This window comes from Lissotriton vulgaris, chromosome 5 (genome assembly GCF_964263255.1).
Source record: "Lissotriton vulgaris chromosome 5, aLisVul1.2, whole genome shotgun sequence".
Lineage (NCBI taxonomy): Eukaryota > Metazoa > Chordata > Amphibia > Caudata > Salamandridae > Lissotriton > Lissotriton vulgaris.
This window is the reverse complement of record NC_141693.1, coordinates 1,353,581,407-1,353,605,592: the sequence shown is the minus strand read 5'-3', so window position 1 is coordinate 1,353,605,592 and position 24,186 is coordinate 1,353,581,407. Positions and strand designations below refer to the sequence as shown.

Below are 24,186 nucleotides of genomic sequence, written 5' to 3'. Positions count from 1 at the left end.
TCTTGTTTGATCCACAAGACAGCTCTCCTTTTTACTGGCAAATGTTATTTTAGCATATATTCGGGAATGTAAACAAAGTGCCACCTACATCGCGTGAGGGCTGGGTTTTTCCTATTCAGAAACAGGAAGATGAGCATGCATAATGTGCATTTATCTGGAGGTGCCACCTGGATAGGTTGCGGTTACGTGAAATCTGAGTCACCTGCATGGCTGAATATGGAGATTAAAAGGCTATTTTTCAATCATAAGAAAAAACTGGTGACATTTATTGAAACAAAATAGTCAAGAAAAGCACTGGCAAAGCTAACAGGTCTCGCCTTTGTGACCTATTAGCTTTGCATCTTGAAGGGCTACTTAAGTGTTACTGTCGACAAACATCAACACAGATCATGAGGTCAAATTTGGCTTAGTTCTTGGAATTTAGTATTTCACGAAAGATTTGCCCTTCTAAAGTTGGCAACAAAATTCAGGTGTAGCCACCCGAAAATCGTCACGGTTGCAATCCACTGCTATCCAGACAAAACCGAGGCGTGAGCCTCTTCCTTTCAAAAACTGAAGCAAGCCACGCATTGCTTAACTTCCTTTTTCATCTGCCATCTGACTGTGACATTAATTCCATATTTGACTTCCCTTTTCTTCTGCGATAATGGCGTTGACTTCAATATCACTATCACAGAAAAAGGAAGAAACAAATGTTTCAGTAAAAAAACGCCACAGATGACGTTGAGGACACAACGCCCCATTGCTCTGAATGAGAAAAAAGTTAGTCTGATGGAATTTCAAAGTGATGACTTAGAACAAAAGACGGTACACATTTTGAGGTGAGAGCGTGCTGGGAGAGGAGTGGATTCCGAAAGCAAACTGAAACTGTTGTGATCCTCTGAGGCCCGTTTGAGCAAAAGTGGATGGTAAATATTGCAGGCTGGAGAGAGAGTATGTACCTTTCAACCGTCCCCTGGGTATATATGTGTATTTACTGAAATGTATTTCTTCTATTTATTATTCTTTAAAATGATTTGTTTGAAATACATTAGTCTACAAAATGCAAAGCTGAAGTTCATGAGTCAAAAATAAATCAAAGATCTGAGTAGGTGCCCACCTAGCACTGGCAGTGAAGTAGCAGGTTCAGTGGCCCCGGGGTTTAGAGACCCCACCCACTAAACCCCAATTATCACTGTATTTCACAGTTCAAATAACGGCCCATTTCCTTCAATGCACAGGGGCCCATGACACACCGGCTACGCCACTGGGTTTCGACTTGTGACACTATGCACTGATGTTCTTGAAAAATTCTGAGTTCACCAGATGCATAACCCTGGGCGTAGTTGGTAGAGTTGCACTATGTGGAACTCCGCGAAGTGCAAAAAAAACTCTGTTGCACTACAAAGAGCTCCGAGGGCAGCAGGGTACGATAGAAAAATGCCGTTCGCGGTAATTGCACAGAGCCGGATGCTTGTCCACACTGTGCAATCATTGCGAACGGTACCATGCACAGTGCAAGCGGTCCCTGTTTCCCTTTTCTGCCGCTCATGTAGATTTTTACTCGAGCTGCAGCTTTCTCAACATGAACGGGCAGTTTCTCAACGCCCACAATGAGAAACCTGACCCCCCCTCCCCGCATTGAGAAATCTCGCCGGGATGTTGATTTTCATTGTTCGCGCTTGCTAACTTGATGTTGACGATCGCGGATGAGGAAAAATCTCGCCGGGAGGTTGATTTTTCTTGCTCGCAGTCACCAACTTGACGTCCTCTGCATAACACAGAGTGCAGAATACTCTGCAAACTTACCAAGCGTTGCGGAGTTCACCGCCCAGGGTTACTGATGCATACCTGTGATACATCACTGTTAGAAATGGGGGTCTCTAGTTGGCAGAGGTAGGTACCACTGTCAAAATAGGGACCCTTGCTTCTAGTCAGGGTAGGGAGGAAACCCTCTGAGATAACACCTGCTCACCCTCTAGGTAGCTTGGCACGAGCAGTCAAAGCTAATCAAAAGGCAATGTGTAAAGTATTTGTACCAACACTCACAGTAACACAGTGAAAACACCACAAACTGACTCCACAACAGTTTAGAAAAATAAAGGTATTTAATCTAAACTACACAAGACCAAAACAACAAAAATCCAACACACACAGTTCAAGAATATGGTTGCGAAAGAGTTCTTTAAGTTGCGATAAAATAATCCACAGTTGTGTGAAAAGTTCACAGTTGCGACATGTTGAGTCGACAGTACCTTTCGTTGGGACAAAGTTCCAAAAGCAGAAGCTGGTGCGGTGGAAAACAAGCGATGCGTTGCTCCTGAGACCTTGGGGAGGTGATGCGACAACCCCGCTGCAGCAGCAGGCGTGTTGCGATGAATCCGGTCTGTTTGGGGAGGAAGGCCACTTGTATGGATTCCGGTGCGTAGGTTCCGTAGGAAGTTTGTTCTCGCAAAGGCACAATGCGACGATCTCGTAGGGGCTGCGATTATCTCCGGGGCAACGATGCGCATTCCAACGGCGATTTCTCTCTTGCAGCTCCTCGATGCGATGATCTGCGACGATGTTCGCAGTGACGAGATGCGGTCCGCAAGCAAGCGGTGCGGCGTTCTCACCCAGCGACGACAGGCTCTGCGACGACACTCGCAGCGATGGTGATCTTCACGCAATGGAAGGATGCATCGTCTTAGGCAGCAGCAACAGGCGCTGCGACGATCTCGCCCTCCGTAGTGCGGGAATTTCTTCCAACTGTCGGGGATGAGCTCCACAGCGAGCGATGCGATAACTTTTCAGTTGCAAAAGTCTCTCAGTCTTAGTTTCCAGCTTCCCAGCACAGGTACAACTTCCAGAGGCACCACAGCTGACCCAAGCACTCTAGGAAGGACAGAACTCTCTCAGCAGAGTTCAGGGAAGCTGGGGTGAAGTCCTTTTGTTCCTGGGACTTCAAAAACAGGGAGCCAGCTCCTCTCAGGCCCTTGGAGATTCCTTCAAGACAGGGGACACAGCACAACAGCAAAGTCCTTCCCCTCTCCTTGGCAGCAAAGCAACAGCAGGTCAGTCCAGCAGAGCAACAGCAGGACAGTCTTCCTCTTCAGATTCAGCTTTCTCCTTGGCAGAGGTTCCTTCTTGATTCCAGGATGATCTAATTTTCTGTTGTCAGGGGTCCTGTACTTATACCCCTAAAAGTCTTTGTTCTCTTTGTGCAAGTGGGCCCTGAGCCTGGTCTGAACCAGTTCTGGGTGTTCCTTGAGCACTTTGTTTTTCTGGCTTCTCCTTTCCTTTCAGAGTGAGGTGTATGTTTAATTGTGAGATGCGCATTTCATTGTAGGAAAGCCATAGTAGAAGTATTAGAGGACATACAGAGTTACTTCTCAGTGGGTTTTATATTATTTACTTTGAAAAGCGAAACTGAAATCTAATCTATCTATTCCTATGTATAAACACTTGACCGGGCTCAATTTGAGCAGGTGGTTGCCGGTGGAAAACACCCTCACTCATTTTTGGGGATCGGCAGTTATTTCTCCATATCAGACATTGAACATGAGCAAGAGAGAGAACAAAGCGAAAGAAGTACGAAGAGAAAGAGGGAAAAACCACTGCCAGGAAAGAAAGTTGGAACCTGTAGAAGAGTGATAAAGAAACAAGGGGGTGTTTGATAGTATACGGGAGAGTCTTAAGCTCAATTCAAGACCATGCAGCTTTAGGTGCACTGATATTTAAGAACAGCGGTCGTGGGTTTCTGAGCCGATCTTGTGCACCGGGACTCATACTGTTACAAAATTAGGCTCTGGCACTTGGTCTAAGGGCCTCACAACAATTTTTTTAAAGGACAGCTTTCGAAGCAATGGTCTACTTTAATTAACTATTATCTCTCACCTGACATCTCACAAAGTTTTTAGCTGGCCAAAGTGGGTAAGCACGCTACTAAATGGCTTATTAGTCCTTAGTAGAACTACACGCCAGGTAGGAAAGAACATTTCTGCCTCTGATAGAGGCTGCCCAGTCTAGGTGTGTGCCTGAGAATAGCAAATTTGACGTCATATCCCTGTATGCACATACAAAGCCAATTTGGTTTTGCCAATGATAACCTATTGGCTTTACCATTGTTCTTTGCCAGTGCTGTTCCATGTCAGCAAAAAGAGAAAACATTAATTGGCAAAGCCAATTCATCTTGTTGACCTACTGGCTTTGATATTGCTTTTGCCAATGCTGTGCAGCACTAGTAAAAAGCAAAGTGCATTTTTAAGGAAAGTTCTATTTGGCAATGCTGAGGTATCATGACACAGCCACTTCTGACTTGTGTGCCATTCTATAAGTATGTGCATGTGTGACTACGTATGTCGTATGAGCTGGCATGAGTCACCACACATGCCTAGGCCTACAGGATGATTCGGATGCCATTTTATTTAAATTGCCAATCTGAGACGGCAGCCACTACTTAAACCAGCAAATATAATTGGTGTGAGGTTTTCCACTAGCAGAATGGCCCAGAAGCAAATGGCAGGTGCATGGAACACCAAAAGAAGTGAAAATAAGAGAATTATTGAAATTACTGCAAGGGAGAAGGGAGCAATGAATGAGTAGGAGGGGTACAGATGGGCAGGGGGAGCAACAGAGACAGAGAAAGCTTTTTAGAATGCAGAGCAGCAAAAGGCAGCCGCCAGGCCCTCCAAAAAAGTAAACACATTAAAACATGTACTCAAGGTCCATGAGGAGTAGAGGAGCAACACAGGAGATGATGAAGAGAAAGCTTTGGGTGGAGTGAGGGGGTTATCAGCACACCATAGAGAGTAAGAAAACCCATGCACTGTTTTGGAAAGCTTAATGAAAAGTAAAAAAAGTAGTTCTCTAAATGTGAGTAGTGGAAGTATACAAGTCAACCAGTTAAAAGGATGCTTTGAGTGCTTAATGAAACAGAAAGAAAGTAGTTCCCTAAATGTGAGTAGTTGACGGATACAAGTCAGCCAATCAAAAGGAGGGTAAAGAGGATATTATTAATGGGACAGACAAACACAATAAGAGAAAGGCAAGCCATTGCATAAGAAGCAAGCAAACAAGAATGACAAAATAGCTAACTAGTGACAAACAATGGGCGGGCAATAGCATATTGTAGGTTTTTGGTATGGTTATGAAAAGGTTATTCATAACTAGAAAGTTGTAGGCGAGACCTAAAAATGGTTATTGCTGAGACTGAGCAGCATGTTCACAAGTATAAAATAAAAGTGTGATGATGTGTACACTTGCACATATGTGCACATTTGCATCATGAAGCTGTGACAGTGTTTATGTGTGCAGGTGCCATCACGCATGCGTGTGCTTATTTCATAATGCAGGGGCCATTTTTTTACTAAAGGTTTCCAAAAGCTCATCTTTAGAAAGGAGCAGCAAATTGGAGCTGCCAGGCCCTCCTAAACAGTTACACAAGAATAAACAAACAGAAAGTGGGAGGAGCAATTCTGGAAGCAGAAAGTATAGAGGGGCAATGGGGATGTTATTAGAAAAAGCAGTGTGGGACGGATAGGGATGGGGAAGCAAAGACCGAGTTGAGGATAGTCGAACAAAATGGAGAGGGTGGTGCTGTCAATGGGGAAGGAGTACACATGGATGAAGGGTAGAGATAAAGGAAGCACATACACTCCCATAGAGTATTTAATGAAAAAAAGTAGTTCCCTGAATGTAAGCAATAGAAGGACACGTCATCCAATCAAATCATAGTAAGAAGAAATGCCTCAGAGATGGAATAAACAATGAATAAGATGGAACTCCATCAAATAAAAAGTAAAGTAATGAGAAAGGCAAGAAAACCTCCCACCTTCGTATCATCAAGAGGAAGGGGCCACCCAACGTACACTATATGTATACATTTTACTGTTTTGAAGACAAAAGGCCCTTGCAAATAATTAAACAAAGCTGAGACCTAAAAAGGACACTCTAGGTTACACTGCAGCAAAGATAAGGGTATTTAAGGTCCCACTCTATCAATACCTCTTCCTCCAGTGATATATAAAACAGTTATTTCAACTAGTTGACATTTATTAAAAGTAGTTTCCCTGGAATAAGGTTTGAATCACCTATTTGACCAGTTTTATGAAAATAAACCCCAGCTCACATGTGGACAATGTAAGCAAACTGTGGTCGTCTCCGAAATGAAACATTAGCAATATATTGAATTCCTGCATGGAGTAGTTCTTCATTGTATCAACAGTGTAGAAGTTACCTACTTACTTCACCTGATATATTATTGTAAGGAGGCCATGACAAACACGTCATATATAGTGTCTACACCACCTTGCTAAACGTCGTTATATGGTAAAGTGGAACACAAAGCCTGAGGAGAAATGATTGCTGAATATAAGGGACAGGGAGGCTAACTCATAAGTATTATTGAAAACCCCTAGAATATCAGCTACCAATGCTATCTTATAGACAATTGTGAAATATTTGTCCTTTTATGCCAGTGAGGGTGTGGAGGAGTAGGAGTCATTACAGACTTAAGGTGAGTGTGTCCAAATCTGGGATGTTTTCAAGGAGGCACTTCCGTCTCATTTTAAGGGAGACCTCTGTATTCTTGGATCTAGCAGGGAGATAAACTGCAATTTAATGACTGTTTGCTTCCATATGTTTGCCTTCGTAGCTATGTTGACAACGTTCATTAATGGTTCATTAAAAAGTATGAGAAAAGTTGATGGCTCTATAGACAAAATGTAATTAAATATAGAATAGTATTTGATTTTGACTAATTTTAGAATAAATACTTCAACGGGCAAGTGACGTTTGTAACCTTCAAGACCTACCTTGATTGGATACTGCTGTGTGATGTGAGGAACATAGTTATTGCCAGTCGGTTTCTTCAGCAGTGAGACCACAACAAACAGTTCAAATAACTGCTGCTCCTGCAATTCAATAAGATCTCGTTCCAGTGTCTGGTAGTGGGGATTCCTTTTTAGGGAGGACTGGACATGTGGCAGGCGTTTGGTGGGCTCTGTGGGAAGAAAATGCATGAAATCAATTAAAGTGATCACTAGGTGATGAAAATTCTGCTGATGATCACATCTCTCAGAATGTTAAGGCTTAGTAGAATGTGGATCGGTAAGCAGAAGTCCTATGGTCACCACTCATTCACTGGGGAGACTGATCCAATTAGGAGTAGGCAAACTGAGTCGGTGATAGCTCTGAGTAGAAATAAATAACTTTCAGGGGCCGTTGTGATGGGTTCTGAATTCTGGTCGAAATGTGTGTGGGGTCAATGTGAACATGTGTTTGGTAAATTGATAGAACCTGCAATCTGAAAAAGTCATAATCCCAACAACACTCAATACCATATGCAACACTGATCACATTATACATGTTGCGTTATAAACCATAATTCTTTTATTCACTAAGCTGAGGAAGAAGAGGATGGACAGTGTCACTGCATAGCCAACAATGTAGGTCCTACCCAGGAGTGCATTCAGACTCAAATCTCTAGGCTGATGGTGTTGGCCTGTTGGTCAAATTTGTAGGGTCCTTGTAGAAAACAGGGGTGTTCTATTGAGATGGGGTGATTGAGTTAGATGGCTAGGCTTGGGACTCCTGAAGTGGTAAATGAGGTTTCACTGGTGAAAAGCTGAGGGTCTATGATGAGGTCCACCAGTTGCGAGATACAGCAGAAGATGAGGAGGAGTCTAGGGGAAAGCAAGAGGAAGATCTGAGTACAGGTCCTCAGCTGCAGCACTCAGAGGACGAGGAGAACTCACCCCAGGATTGGAGTCCTGCTCACAGCAGAGAGTAGTGTGTCTTTCCATGGTCTGTCCCAAGAGGAGCAGGAAGACAGAAAGACTGAAACAGAGCTTACACTGTAGCTGACCAACTTAAAGATGGAGGCAGAAAAGGGGGAAGTGACTGCAAAAAGTAAAAAGTAAAGTGAGAAGAAGTTTGCCCAGGAAGAAAGAAGAATGGCCCATGAGCTAAGTCTCAGAGGGCTGGACATCAGGGCCACGCAAACAGAGTTCAGCAACAATGGTGGCAGCATACCATCACTGCCCACTGAAGATGTGAGGTCAGCAAACCACAATACCTGGTGATGGCATATATTAAATGGTTTCCTATATATGAAGTAGCCAGTAGACAGCACAAGATCCAGAGGGGTATTGGAGAGCAAGCTTGTTGAAACATATGTCCATGGTGAGGAGGGACACTCTTGTAACATTAGAGGTGAGGGAACAGAAACAGTATGCTCCTATTGATGCCTTTTTACTTTCTAAGTTTGATCTGAACCCTGGAAGGTATTGCCTTAGAATCGGTTACAGCCACAAAAATCCCAATCAGTCTTGGCAGGACTTCTAAGATTATTCAAGCATGCCACTGGGTAGTTGCGTGAGGGGCTGCAAAATCAATGATTATATTGGGCTCTACAATCTGATTCTGCAAGAGCATCTGCTCAATACTTGTTTTACAGAGCTGTGTCAACACCTAGTAGATAGTAAGCTAACTGACCTTCAGGGAGCTTGCTAAGAAGGCAGACCTCTGGGTCAGCACCAGAGTGTCCAAGAAAGCATCTTGGTGGGAAACCCAAAAGGGTATTATGGTTCCGGACAAAATAAAGGGGGGGATAAGATTGAGTTCTCTCAAGGACCCCAAAATAGTTCAAGGGCAAAGGGACCCAGCTCCCATGTGACCAAATGAAAAGGGATTTTTGGAGATAAGAATAATGGAATATGTTTCCCTTGTGCTATGATTGTTACAGGTTTGAGCACACATAGGGGGATCCCAAGTACCCCGAGAGAGCACAGCCCCCAGCTGGCAGGCAGATCCCGGGGTTGACCAGTGTAGGGCTTAGAAAGGAGATGGCCCCAGTGAGTATAAGGGGAACAGCTGAGGTTACCTTAATGTTCCTTGGTGACAACTTAGACAGGGACTCATTCTACTTTACAAAATATGACCATAGACCAAAAGTGATTTTTTATCTTAACCAACACTAGTGGGTCCTGAATACATTGAAAGAACCCTCAGACATTAAAATTACTTTGACAACGTCTTGATGAGGCTCTTTAGCCAGTGAAACCAGAGGGAAACGTGTGACTGAGCATGCCTGAACTCATATTTTGGGAGTCAGACTGTTATTTCTGTTTGGGCAGTTTCCATAAAACCAATAAAAACCCTTTGGAAAAGTACAGACATTACAGTTCACTTAGAAAATGTTCCCTTGACAAACGAATGGAGAGTGCCATTATCCTGCTTTCTCCAAGTGTAATTATGAAAACTGGTTTGGAAGCTTACCCGAAGCAGAGCCTAAGCAGCTCCCACAATAATAATTACAACAATTTAACTAACGGGCAGTTTTAGCCTAGCAACCTGTCACAGAATCTCTACATCAACCTAAACACCCTATTATACCACAAATAAACTGTCTAAATAGAGCGTAACATAGAATATTCAGGCATATGCATCAAACCAAAAACCAGTTGCAAACGGGCAGATTCTCAGAATCCGCTCCTTTGCCACCGATATTTTTGCATTTGGGATGCATAATCCCAAATGCAAAAATCCCAATTTAAGGAATCTCTAAATTGTGATTCCTTAAATTGCAATTGCATTTAAGGAATCCCAAATTGAGATTCCTTAAATGCAATGCATGAAAGTTAAAAAAAATTAGCGATTTCGCTAATAGGAGTAGCAAATTACCATGAAGTTGAACTTCATGGTAATTTGCAGAAACTTTGAAAAATACACTTTTGTGCATTTTTCAAAGTTTCATGTTGCGCACACACATGCCCTTAGGGTATGTTTGTGTGCAACATATGTGCAGAGATCAATTTCAGGGGTGCAACAGGGTGTCATTTTGACACCCTTGCACCCTTGAAATTGCATGAGCAATTTGCGAGTCCCTACTGGTATTCGCAAATTGCTCATGCAATCTCCTGTAGGCCCATAGGAATGAATGGGACAGCATCCCTTAATTGCAACTAGCAATTTGCGTGTAGCAATTAAGTAATGTGTAGGAATCGCTATTTTTAAAGCGATTCCTACATGCATAGGCTTTTGCGATTCCTAAATAGTGATTCCTTAAAAATTGCTATTTAGGAATCGCAAAAGCCTACGTTGATGCATATGCCAGATTGTGTTTGTCCAAAGAGCTCTTTATCGAACATCAAATTGCCTGTCCTGTAGACGACTGGCAAGATATAGTTAAGTACATTGGTAAAGTAATCAGTGTAACCATCTCAGACAGGGGAACATCAACCATGGTTGGTACATATTGGGGCATTCAGAAGGAGGCCCAAAAGTTCATATATGTGTTTTGGCCGTTGTTTGGCTTAATCGCCCAAACACATTAAAAGAGAGCATTCCCACTATGGTGAAACAATTGAAATCGGGTTGTTTCACTGCTCTGCTATTAAATATTGGGCCTGGTCATTTAAATGTTGGGTCTGAAAGCAGTGGCTGCTTTTGCATATTGTGTATCAAAGGGGTGTGCAGTTCCTAGTGGGAGGGGCGGCGAAAGGGAGGTCTTTCTTCGTGATACCCTCACACACCCCCAAAGGATGTCATGCTTCATCATTGGGCCAAGCTCCTCATCGAGCCGGCGCTGCAATGCCCCACGAGCTCACATAAACGGGGCTCTTTGGCGGAGATATTTTAAAGAAGCTGTGGGGTGCGTGCGGGTGTAAGGACTGGGTAATGCACAGGGAAGTGTGTTAAATTAAGTCTAGAGCTGTCCTACTGCCATATGTTTTATTTCTGAGGTAGCTCAGGCTTAATTAAAAGAAGTTATTGCCACGGAAAGGAGAAAAGGACTTTGTTGTGTTTACTTTATCATCTTGAGGAAGATCTCCAAGGGCTTGTGACTGAGCTTGCCTCATATTGATTGGTTTACATCCAGTCCTTCATTTGCGCAGTGATGCATGCTGAAATCCACAGCAGCACAAAATGGGCATTTGGTAGGGTTTATAGATTCCAGCCTCGCTGATATCAATGAGACAGTATTCAGTTTGCAAATCCTAGTGAGCGGGTTGAAAATTAAGATATGGAGGCCACTGCAGATGCACACACCTGCATTGGCAGAATACTACCTTCTTTAATGGAGCACCTGTCCCTAAAAGAGATGAGGGCTGCATTAAAATAAATTGGCATTTTGTGATTAGCGGTGTGGAGGAGTATATAATGGTCCCCTGGACACTAGCTTGTCTAAGTCCTCTGCCCCACAAGACCCCACCCCTACAATGCCAGTGACCTGTGAGTTAGCCAATCAAAGGGTTTTCTAGTAGGAAGCTGTTTGATGTGAAGTTTCATGGATAACTTTATTAATGGGACTCAAATCAAACCAACTGACAACCAGCTTTAATTGAATGGGAGATTATTGTTTTGTAATCTGCTGTGCTTAGCAAGCTTTTGTTTCATGTTCTACATGTCTTAAACCTCATTTTAATTCCATAGAGTATTTTATCCCTCTCGTCTACTATTTGATGCATCTAACTCATACGTAATTATGCAAAATAACATTTGGTAGTAATACAAAAAAGAGAACTGTCCCACTTATATTTGGTTTATACGATACAGAGTAGTATTGTCAGTTTTATAACAAACAAGGCTACCTTTGTCAGAGCTGATCCTTGGTATATTACTGTATCGACAAACAGTGCTTCACCTGAGTTATTTCAAGCAAAATAGTATACAAAAGGCAGCACTTAAGTGTGAAAGTATTGCTGTTATTTTTCCATATAGGCAACTGTTCAATAGCATAATCTAACAAGGTGCTTAGCTTTGTGCAGTGAGCAATTAAATCAGACAACACATCGAGGTTTTTATGTTGAAATGACAGTTCTTGTGGCAAGCAAGGAAATATTTGTTCTTCCCCTTTGTTTATCATAGATAACCCTTTAATGGTGTCAACTGTTCATTAGTCCAATTCTGTTAATTTGACGTTTTGACCTCAAATGGTAAATTAGTCTGTGGGTCATCATCAGGATGTAAAAAAATATTACTGAGCATCCGCTAAACCCGAATGAGGAAGAGGCACGAAAGGAAAAAATGATTCTCACAGCACAGTCAGTCAAAAAAGAGTTGCGATGAAACAATGTAACGTATTTCAATGGGAGAAATGTGTACAAGAAGATTAAAAAACTAGCCCTGGGCGAAGAACTACGCTCCGTTCGCGGAGTTTGCGGAGTTTCGGCAACTCCGCGCTCCGCGGAGAACGCGAAGTTGACGAATACTCCGCGAACTGCTGCGTAGCGTAGTTCTCGCGCGCTCAATAGCATTTTCGCGTGCGCGAGGATGCTTGTCGGGAAGATCGAGTTGCCGAACACGCAGAAACTGCAATCTGGCACAGAATAACTCGCGAACACGTTAGTAGTGACCGGAAATAAGGGGACGCAAGCGGGCGGGACAAACCTCATGGGTAACTTTGCGCGCTACACATCCCGAGCATGCAGGCAATCAATCAATCAATCAATCAGGATATTTGTATAGCGCGCTACTCACCCAGAGGGTCTCAAGGCGCTTGGGGGAGGGGGGTCCACTACTGCTCGAACAGCCATGTCTTGAGTTGCTTCCTGAAGCAGAGGTGGTCTTGGGTCAGGCGGAGGTGGATGGGGAGGGAGTTCCAAGTCTTGGCTGCCAGGTAGGAGAAGGATCTTCCTCCCATGGTGGATCTTCGGATGCGTGGCACGGCGGCGAGGGCGTGGCTGTTCGATCGTAGCTGGCGGGTGGGAGTGTAGAAGGTCAGGCGGTTGTTGAGGTACCTGGGGCCCAGGTCGTGGAGGGCCTTGTGTGCGTGGGTGAGGAGTTGGAACATGATTCTCTTGCTGACGGGGAGCTAGTGAAGGTCTCTCAGGTGTCCAGAGATGTGCTGTATCGGGGGATGTCCAAGATGAGTCATGTGGAGGCGTTCTGGATGTGTTAGAGTCTTTTCTGGAGTTTGGCTGTGGTTCCGGTATAGAGGGTGTTTCCGTAGTCCAGTTGGCTGGTGACGAGTGCCTGTGTGACCGTCTTCCTGGTTTCGGGGGCGAACCATCGGAAGATCTTTCTGAGCATGCGTAGGATGTTGAAGCATGATGATGAGACGGCGTTGACTTGTCTGGTCATCGAGAGGGAGGAGTCCAGGATGAAGCCCAGTTTGCGTGCATGGTCCGTTGGTTTGGGTGCGCTGCCCAGGGTAGGGGGCCACCAGGAGTCGTCCCAGGCGGAGGGTGATGATCCAAGGATGAGGACTTCCGTCTTGTCTGAGTTCAGTTTCAGGCGGCTGTTCCTCATCCACTCGACTACGTCTTTCATCCCTTCGTGTAGGTTGGTTCTGGCGGTTCCTGGGTCGTTGATGAGGGAGAGGATCAGCTGGGTGTCGTCGGCGTGGGAGATGATGTTGAGGTTGTGTTGGCGTACGATGGCTGCGAGGGGGCTCATGTAGACGTTGAAGAGGGTGAGCTGAGTGATGATCCTTGTGGTACGCCGCATATGACTTCGGTGGCCTTGGATCTGTACGGGGGGAGGCGGACTCTCTGGGTTCTTCCGGTGAGGAATGAGATGATCCACTCCAGTGCCTTCTCTTGGATTCCGATGTTGCTGAGGCGCTGCACTAGGGTGCGGTGGCTGCGGAGAGGTCCAGGAGTATGAGGGCCGCTGTTTCCCAGTTGTCGAGCAGGGCTCGGATGTCGTCAGTGGCTGCGATGAGGGCAGTCTTGTGCTGTAGTTGGTGCGGAAGCCGGACTGCGAGTGGTCGAGGCTGGTTGGGCGAGCGCAATTGGTGATCCACTGTGTGAGGTTGTTGGCTGCTTGGTTGGGGTCCGTTGAGCTGGCGGGAGGGTTCTGGCTCAGTGAAGTGGTGAGCTGGTCGGTGGTGATTTTGTTCCAGTTCCTGCAGGGAACCTGTTGCGGGTGGTGGTGAGTCGTGGTCTTTCTGATGCTGAAGTGGACGCAGCTGTGGTCTGACCAGTGAAGTCCGGTGGAGTGGCTGAAGGAGATGTACTTGCTGGAGGAGAAGACTGGGTCAAGCGTGTGTCCGGCATAGTGGGTGGGGGTGTTCACCAGTTGCATGAATCCGAGGTTGGCGAGGTTGTCCAACAGGGTGGTGGTGGTGTTGTCGTTGTTGTTCTCCAGGTGGAAGTTGAGGTCCCCTAGGAGGATGTAGTCAGCGGAGGCGAAGGCATGCGGGCTGATGAAGTATGCGATGTCTTCGCTGAATTGTGTGCGAGGTCCTAGGGGTCTATAGATGAGGGTGCCTCTGAGTGTGGTCTTGGGGTCGGTGTGTATCTGGAAGTGAAGACGTTAAGCGGCTGTGAGGGTGTTGTCTGATTGGTCGTGATGCGGATGGTGTTCTTGTGGACGATGGCGATGCCTCCTCCTGTCTCGTTGACGCGGTCTCTCCGGGTGATCTTGTATCCGTCCAGGATGGCGACGGCGATGTAGGGCGCTGAGGAGGCGTTCATCCATGTTTCCGTGAGGAAGGCGACGTCTGGAGATGTGGTGTCGAGCAGGTTCCAGAGTTCCACGGCGCTCCCGAAGACGAAAAATGGCTCGCAAACGGGTCAAGCAAGCTACTACGCATGCTCGCGGAGCTATGCGTAGTTCGCGGAGTGCAAGTGCATCTTCGCGTAGCTCGCGGAGTGCGGCTACGCGAACTACGCCCAGGCTTATAAAAAACCTCTGCAGAAGAAAGGAAATCGTTTTCAAATATATACCACTAGAAAATACATTTTTTTTGTCATTATTAGTGACATATGAACCACAGTGTGTTGATACTGGTATTGTCACTAAGCTAGTCGGTAATTTACCTTGCTTTTTGTAAAAGCTGTATGCATGAAAAAAAAATATTTAAAGTACACTTCTAATGGCTGCTTAAAATATATTCTTGCCGGTAATAACACATTTCCCTTTAAAACTTTATGTACTGTCAGGTCAACTGAGGAATGGGGGATAGCAGCCGGGCTGGAACGACCCGTGCTCATCACCCATCCTTCTACCCCAAACCTTCTCGCAAGACGGATGCCCCAGAGTATTTCACACTGGACCATGGGCAGTGAACAACGACTATGCTTGGCGGGTCACAATATATGCTTTTCTCTGGCGTCTACTATTGATGGCAGTCCATTGGAATTTAGCGCTGTCAGGACTCTGTAGATCTTCTCTGTGAATACCAGTCATCCTTCCCTTACCTCGTCTTCCCGATAATGGCATAGCAGATTGACTGAAAGTGTCCCTAATAGCGACTTGAGGGCAGAATAAAAATGACAGAGCTCCTAGTTTCTATTGCGGGTTACATTAATGAAATATTCATTTTGCTAGGATAGAAAGTAAGTACAAACTTGTCCTAAAAGCACAAATGATAACATTTTTGCACCAGATGATAGACAGAATGATCCCACATCCCAATCAACAAGTGCGTGCACCCTACATTCAAGTTAGAGGTGCATTTCTACAGGTCTGCAGTATATACCCTTGAGGTCTGAAACTATGGTAGGTTAACCTAGGCATGAAGCTAAAGTTGCCAATGAATGTCTGAGAGAGTAAAAATGGTGGATACTGGGGTCACTGAAATGAACAGTGATACCTAATTTGGCAGCCTGTAATGATTAACAGCCAACTATAGCTCAATTGTTTTTTCACTGTGCGAACCATTAAATTCTCGTTTTATCCCCAATGGATTTAGAGGTAAATTCGAACTGTACATCTTTTAAACAAAGCAATGTTAGCCTTTGGGAAGAGCTCAGTTTCCACAGCTCATCGAGTTTCTCTGTCATTTGCTTAATTTGAGGGTTTTGTGAGCCAGACACCGCCTGTGTGATCAGAGAGGAGTCGTCTCATTAGTCCCAGTGAGTGCTAACTTGACAGGGCTGCAAGGCTTGTCAAGATTTATATCATTAAACTGTGTATTTTTCCCGCCCATAATGCTCATGACCTATATATAGGAATGAGTATGTTAAAGGTTGTCAGGACTGACACTGTAGTGTCTAGGTTTCATTGTATTGTCTCCTTACTTTTCTGGTTATACTGGATAAGTCAACAGGAAAATATTTTTCAGCCTGTATTTCTGGCAATTGTCCCAATAAATGTTTACCTGATGGTTGGGAAATAACCTGCCCTCTTAATCTATTCTGGTAACTCCCATAAAAAGGGTTTTTGCAATATCATAGCTTTAGAAGCATTGAGGATAAGGAAAATACATGTTGCTGTGGGTTGCATTCTGTGGGCCAATATGGTGGGGGACGGAGTGAAATGGCACCAGCAAGACAGGAAATTCGACTGATACCACATCACACAATACATACGTAATACTTGTAATAAGAAACACTATGGCCCAAGGATCATAAAGATATCTTGCTTTCCTCTACATAAAGAAAGAATGCTCAGAACAGGCAAATTCACTAGAACTATGTGCATTGTCACACTGGAGCCCATTGTCTTCAGTCCTACCCTGGAGTGCACTCCCAACTAATGTCTAGCCCAGGTGCATGCTGCTGGGGCCCTGTGTACAAATGACTGTGTGCAACTTGACAGTGCTGCCATGCCAAAGAGTAAAAAAAGATAAATGCAGGACAGCAGTTGTTGGAGATGAAGCAGTGTGGGTGGGAGAGAAATGAAACGGAGTGGACTGGCAAGACAAGTTGGAAAGGTTCTGACACTGGGAATGAATTTCAAACCAAAGGCGATGCAGCATGGTAGACAAAAATTTGACAACTGTCCAAAAAAGGCTCTGTGGAACATTGTAACAGTTTAGTTTCTGTGGTCTTAGGTTACTCACTAGTTTTGAAGGATGTCCTCGCATGGGTAATAGGGGATCCCCACTACCCTGCTGAGCACAAAATTAGGAATGTGGAAAGTTCTTACAGTCTCTGATGACCTGTGCTAGATTCATACTAATTTTCCAGGGCAGTATGCACAGTAGAGTACACAGAAGATGATGGCAGGAATGCTGTCTGGGTTAGCACACTGGGTGAGAAAACGATGGGTTAATTGCTAGCACGAGCAACTGCAGAAGTTAAACTATCTGCAAGCATGTTTCCCATCACCTTTTGTGTGTTCAGTGTGCAAAATGGCACATGTTTCCCGGACTCTGATTTTCACCACTGAAAGTGGTGTAGTGGAAGCTAACCAACTAAAGTCTCAGGGAGGACCAGTTCTTGTCAGAATCTTTCAGGCTTCTGGATCTGCAGCATGAGATAGGAGTACATTTTAGTAACTCAGCACCAAACATTCCCATCTCCACTCATGCACAGTAATAGACAAAGTTTCTGGATCCATGGTTTATACACACTTTCTCGACCGGTGACACTGCCAGCAACAGCATACATTCCCTGAGGAAGGCAGGTTTCTTTAACCATGAGGCCAGAGCTCTCCTATTGCAGATTTGATGTTCAGGAGGATTCTGGGTTTGTCAAGGGGTTGCTTGACATAAGGATAAAAACAGTACCAACAGCTTTGACTTATTTCCCTGTCCATGGTTGCCCTGTGTACATGATGTACCCTAAATACAGGCCTCTCCCACCAGAACAGAGCCTTGGGTTGATGTCCTACTCAATCTTTGCAAGAGATTGGTTCTCATTCTCTAGGGAAAGCAATTGGAAACACACATCCGAATGGATGTGATGCTAAAAAGCGTGGTCTGGTCTGTTGAGCCTCTCAGCCTGCTTAGGGCATAGGCAAATTGTGGTTCAGACTAGGTTTCCTGTCTTTATATGATATTCATGTCAGCTTCTAGGAAAGGCATAGGCACATGTAGCTGCCATGCTTGATTGAGGTTCTCCCTCCGAAGGTGAATACCTCATAGGACCCCCAGTGTACAACCAAAAATGGCACACATACGTACTCCGATGTGTAACTTCTTCTATGTCCCTAAGGATGACTGAATGGCATAACAAACAGACTGTAAAATTATGAAAATGTAGCAGAACAAATGACCTGACCTAGGACTAGTAGTCAGTTATGTCTAAATTGTTGACTATCCACACTGTGGTATGCTACATAGGAATTTACTATAGCAGTATTGCAGGCTACTACCAAAAGAACATACTTAAAGTACTAAGTGTGTCATAAATGAACAGACTACAGGCCTGGCATTCACTCTGAATTCTTCAAAATTGTTGGTTCTGTTTTCAGAAATCAAGCACTGGAATTTGTGGGACAGGGAGGTTTCCATTGGATCATGTACAATAAGGCAGAAATCTCTTGTCACTCCAACCCTGGGACAACATCGGTTTGCTCTGATTACCCTTCCCTATAGACAGAGCTGAAGTTGCCAATTGTACTCGCCTGGGCATATGTCAGGCTTTGTCTTCTGGGTATGACTCTTTTCAGAGATGAAGTCTGTTTAATACACTGTGTCCTCTTGATAGGGTTGCTGCACTTGATGGGATTATGGTTTGGGGCGGTATTAATTACCCCCACATTCAAGAAGTGATTTATATGAAGAATTTTAATTTTAATACTCCTGGGTCCATTTTCCATGTAAAGTTTATGTCTTAAGAAAACCTGCCAACTTTTATCACTACAATGTAGGGGTCTGAATTATTTCAATTCCTTATTTGTTCTTTGCCCTGTGGCTGTAACTGCAGAGCAGAACTTCATCTTTAGCAAGGAGTTCAAGTTCCTTACATGCCTGTCATATCTATGCTTGTTTCTTTATGCATTCTTTGTAGCACCACTGTATGCCACAGCCTATAGTCCTTTTTAGGTTATTACGCTAGGTTAATACGTGAATACAGTGATTTTGTATTATGCTGAAAGGAAACACCTTTTGCACATAAGCCAGTCGGGCTTCAGAGGCAACTATTGCACCGAATCCACCTTACTGGAGGTCTCAGAACAAATCAAAGAGAAGCTTGGTTTGGGAGGGAAGGCCATCCTGATCTTACTAGTCCTGTCAGCGGCCTTTGAAACTGTTCCCCATGATCAGCTCCTAGACAGGTTGCTGGAACACGGAAATGGCGGCTCTGCATTAAAATGGCTCTCCTCCTTTTTGGAGGATAGAAGTCAGGAGGTATGGACGCCCCCTTTGCGGCCGCTATCCCCCATCTTAAAGTTGGAGTACCGCAGGGCTCTATATTGAGCCCTACGTTGTTTAACCTATATATGTTTCCGCTGACACCACTGGCCGAAGCATATGGCGCTAAAATTATTTCATACGCCAACGACACTCAGCTCCTCTATACCTGTGATAGGGAAGCGGACTTCGAAAGCGAGAAGATTGGAATCTGCCTCATGAAGGTAAGTAGCTGATTAGTAGATAAGTATCTGAGGTAAGTAGCTGATTAGTAGATAGTAGATAAGTGGCTGAGGACTAATCAACTGAAATGCAATCCGGAGTAGTCAGAAATGATCTTGTTTGGCTCCCCACGATTGGAGACGCTGGTGGCCTGAAGATATGTCACCTCCTCTCTCAGCACAACAGACAGTAAAAAATGTGGGCTTCATTATAGACGATACTCTCTTGATGAGAGCCCAAGTCCAGTCGGTAGTAGGCACTTACTTTGGCCTCTTGCAGATGCTGAGGAAATTTCTTCCACTTTTGCCACTCGATTGTAGGAAGACCATGGCCCAGGCACTGATTACTTCCAGATTGGACTATGTTAATGTTCTGTACCTGGGCCTTTCTGAATGCCTGCTGAATCGTTTGCAAGTGGCCCAAAACTCAGCCGCCAAAGCGGTTCCTGTGCTTAAGCATAGGACCTGAGTGCCACATGCATCAAAGAATGGAATTGCAATTCCTAAATAGCGATTTTTAGGGAATCGCTAGTTAGGAATCGCAATTCCTTATGCATGTAGGAATCGCAAAAACAATTGCTATTGCTACAAATTCCATAATAATGACTCGCAAACTGCGACTCGCTATTAAGGAATGCCTTTCCATTCATTCCTTAACGCTGGGATGCCCCCTCGCTGGGACAGCTATGCGCTGTATAAATCTATTAACAATAATAATTCCCATGGGCCCAGTAGCCCATAGAAATTAATGGAAAGTCTTTCGCAATCTGCGAGTACCAAATAGGTACTTGCAAATTGCAAATGCTATTTGAAGGGTGCTAGGGGGCCAAAAGCCGATCCAGATGCACCCCCAAAGTTTGCATGTGTGCACATGTGGAGCACACATATGCCCTTGGGGCATATGTGTGCGCCACATGGCACTTAGAAAATTCAATTGTATGCATTTTTCTAAGAAATTGCAAATTACCATCAACTTGAAGTTGATAGTAATTTGCAATTCCAAATTGCGAAAACGCAATTTGCGAATGCATGATGCATCGCATTTAGGGAAATGCAATTTGCAATTCCCTAACTGCATTTCCAATTAAAGAACTCACAAAAAAATGTGAATTCCTTAATTGCAAATGCCTTTGGGCTTGATGCATCGGAAAGAGCATTTTACTGGTCGCAAACGGGCTGATTCTGCGAATCAGCCCATTTGCGACTGGTAAAATGCTTGATGCACGTGCCACCACATCTCCCCGTACCTCAAGGCTCTACACTGGTTTTCACTTAAAAAGAGGATTAGGTTTAAAGCTTTGGTGCTAATCTTCATGGCCCTTCATGGGACTGGTGCTGGCTACCACAGAAGGAGAGTATCCCAATATGCGCCACCAAGAACCTTGAGATCATTCTCTCTGAGCCTTGATTATGTTCCCAGAATATACCATGCCAGGTCAGGCGGCAGTTTCTTCAGGTTCCGGGGAGCACAGGCATGGAACCTGCCCCCCATGTCAATGAGGAAAGTGACTAAATTAGCCACCTTTAAGAAACTGCTCAAAACTTGGCTATTCTGTCATTGATCTGCCATCTTCAAGAAACACTTGTAAACATGAATCCCTGCTGCGAGGGACGTCAGTTTTGGGTTGATGGGGAGGCCTGTTTAGCGCCGGGACACTATTGTTGAGTAGTTGTGCGCTATATAAATGTCTTCATTCATTTTTTAGATCCTTCACATAGCACAGATACATCTCAGGTTTCCTGTCATCCTTGGTAACTCCAAAACAAAGTCTACTGAAAATCTAATCTTCTCCCAAAACAGGAGATAACCTGGTTGCAGGCAGGCACCAAGGTGATCCATGCTGGCTTCACTTGTGCTTCGGGGTGCATAAAATGGGCAGCAGCGTTTTGTTTAAGTGCTCTACCTGAGTGTCTTCCTTGGAATGATGGGTGTATTTTGGTCTTCTTTATCTCGATCTCATTCATATTTGACCTGATCACGTTTCTGATCCATACATAGCCAAGCTAGTCACTCATAGTAAGCTAACAATTTCACCCAGAGCACCTTGACCTGAGTTTACATCTTTTAGTTTTTTTGCAGAGGAAAGCTGATACACACCAGTTAAATTGTGAGATATTACTATGATATTCTCACATTAATTGCTTTCAGGCGTGAGTAACACTCTTAGGCGCGCAGTAAAATATGCCTCATTTTTCACTTACTTTTAATTCACGCCGATCGTGTGTATAACCTTCCGATTGCTGTAGGGGATATCTTCAGTCTTTCCTGCAACCTACGTATATAACGTTCGTCACGTGTATACGTATCTTAGAGTCTTCATTCTGTTATTCGTACTAGTTTGTTACATAGCACCTCCAGTGGTGTAACACAGTAATTTTAGGATCAACTAACATTGAAGTCTTACGAACTTGACATTTAGGACATTAGCAATTAAATCCATCGAATGTCAAATAATTCCTCAGTTGTTCAATTATACAGGCCGGTTTTCATGTACATGTAATATACAGTTTCACGCGATCGGCGTGAATTAAAAGTAAGTGAAAAATGAGGCATATTTTACTGCGCTCCTAAGAGTGGGCAGTTAAGAATTACATGCAAGATTAGTACTTTAAGATAAGGGTAAGACCATGCATCGTGGGCATATCCTAACTAACCGAAAAACGAAGGACGTTGATTTAAAGCAACACCGTCCGTGTACGGTAAAGCAGCCATAGCGCTGGATATCTTGAGAGCATGGGGCATGTTTTTGCAAAGTAATACCGGCTGGGCACGCATGAACGCACCGAATGAGAATCGCTGCTACCGAGACCGGTTAGGCTGTGTTAAGAAATTAATAGAAGTAGGATTAAACAACGCGGTCAAAATGCAACTTGAGAATTAATTAGGATATCCCGATAATTACACCTATGGGAGCACAATGGCAGTCATTATCTGAAGCATTCACAAGCAGTAGTTCGGGGCACTTCAAAACCAACTAGTTTTCTGGTGTTAATACTGTTTAGAATCACTGTAAAATTTAAAATGTAGCCACTATTGGTATAAAATTGGTGGTAATGGAATACATCACTTTGTTTAATTTTCAGGCAAATCAGAGAATAATCGCCTCACTCTGCCTCCTGTATAAATAATCATTGCAGAGGTATGTATTACACAAAGGAATGTGGAACATTAATTTAACAATAAAAGAAATTGGTAAAGTATGAAATGGATCACTACCATATCCTCAATTATAGGTATGAGGAACATCTATGCTGTCTGAGTCGGCTGACCGGCAGTACATTTCAGAAAGAGACCAGGACTCCAAGCGGAGCAAGGTAAATAAGAGGTGAGCAAACTACCATGCCCTCATTTTTTCAGACACTAGTCCACTGACCAACCGCTGATATATATCTATAATATATTTAACAGGCTGTCCTACATGTATACAGTCCTGATGAAGACCCGCCCTTGATGCGTTAAATTACCACATCGTTCCCCTGGGTCGAAACGTCAACGCAATCCCTTCTATTTTTTAACCAACTATTCAAAATCTCTTAGGAACCAAGATCAAACTGTTGTACCTATCAGATTATTGTATATGTAGTTGTCCTTGTCAATGAGTATATGAATTAACAATTGTACTTGTTGTTTTAATTGTGTATTAATTATTTGCACAAAGTTTATGTGTCAATCATGTTTTAAGTAAGTTTTAGGGACAGCATCTGTAGTTATTTGTGTTTCAAATTCAAAATATGAAAGTATTTGAGTAAAAATGTTGCTTTCTTTCTTATCTTGTGGTCAGTGTATGTAATTGTCTTGCTATAAATACTGCCAACTTTGTATCCTGACTAGGGACGAAGTAAACAAAAAATAATATTGAAATACTAAATCACTAGGTATTTCAGTCCGACAGAACCATCATTATTAAGTTTATTACCCGCACAGGTTCTGAGTGTTATAGGGTTACCCCATTACACGTAATGGTGTACTAGCGCAAGTGCACACTTGCGAGTGTTCAATATATCATTCATTGGTTTTTTAAAAAGTATATAGAATATGTCAGAAAAAGAAACATTATCATATACCGAGGAGTATATTAAAAGATTAATAGCTGAACAAGCAGAATTCGACTTCCTCGGCTTAGGAGTCACCCCGATAGACACTACATTAAATGACAAACTGATAAAACTTGAGAGGCTTGAAAAGAAATTGATACGAACACGCCTCCATGGACATATTCTAACAAAGTACTTACAGGAGAATATCTTTATAGAAATACCAAAATTCCGTGAAGGCTTTAGCTTTGTGGCGAACAACTGCAGTAGACACTGGATGGTTTTAGGTGTCGAAACTGCCCTGGAGTACGTCAAAAAATTAACTCAAGAGGTAGCGGATCTAAAGAAAGAGATTGCTGAAGACAAGTCCTTAAAAACGCAAAGGATGCCTTGGAGAAAGCTGAAAAAGCTACAGCAGAGCTCAATACAATTACCTTACATAAAAAATTGGATAAGCTATCTAAAGACATTAAAGCATATAATAAGAAGGCTATGTATCCATACGTGAGCGGCAACTACTACATCCAGGACTCACAGGGATACTATACACATCGAAATAAACAATCTAACAGGAAATATACCACCTTTTCTAACTCTTCATTTGGGAGTGGACAGGACAGTGATTCGGAGGGAGCAAGTACCAGCACTGACACAAGGGGAAGTCAACAACCCCCTCCCCATCAACCATCACGAGGATACCCGGTAGGTGGACAACCCAGAGTCCAACAATATCAGGACCCGTTGGGGCAACAGCAGAATTTTTTAGGGGATCCCACGTGGAACAATCGAGACCCAACTTGGAGCCGTCCTCAGAGATGGAACAGGGGAACCGGCAACCGCCAGAACAACACCAGGGTTCGGTTCCAACATCAATTTCTACAAAATCATGGGGAGATAAGCACGAGACGACAAACATATTGATGGTGATTACAAATACCCATGAGGATTTGAGGGAAGAGAATGCCCCCCAAGAATTAAGCACTCCAAATATTGACTACA

The 24,186-nt window shown here is 43.8% G+C and overlaps 1 protein-coding gene across 3 annotated transcripts in view; it reads right to left on the bottom strand.

Moving 5' to 3' along the window:
* DENND2C (DENN domain containing 2C) overlaps positions 1-24,186 on the bottom strand; it is a 388,745-nt gene that overhangs the window by 95,011 nt on the left and 269,548 nt on the right. For all 3 annotated transcript variants that reach the window (XM_086923286.1, XM_086923287.1, XM_086923288.1), the window contains exon 8: positions 6,774-6,961. In XM_086923286.1, coding sequence (XP_086779412.1) covers positions 6,774-6,961 — 188 coding nt within the window. The remainder of the gene's footprint in view (positions 1-6,773; positions 6,962-24,186) is intronic.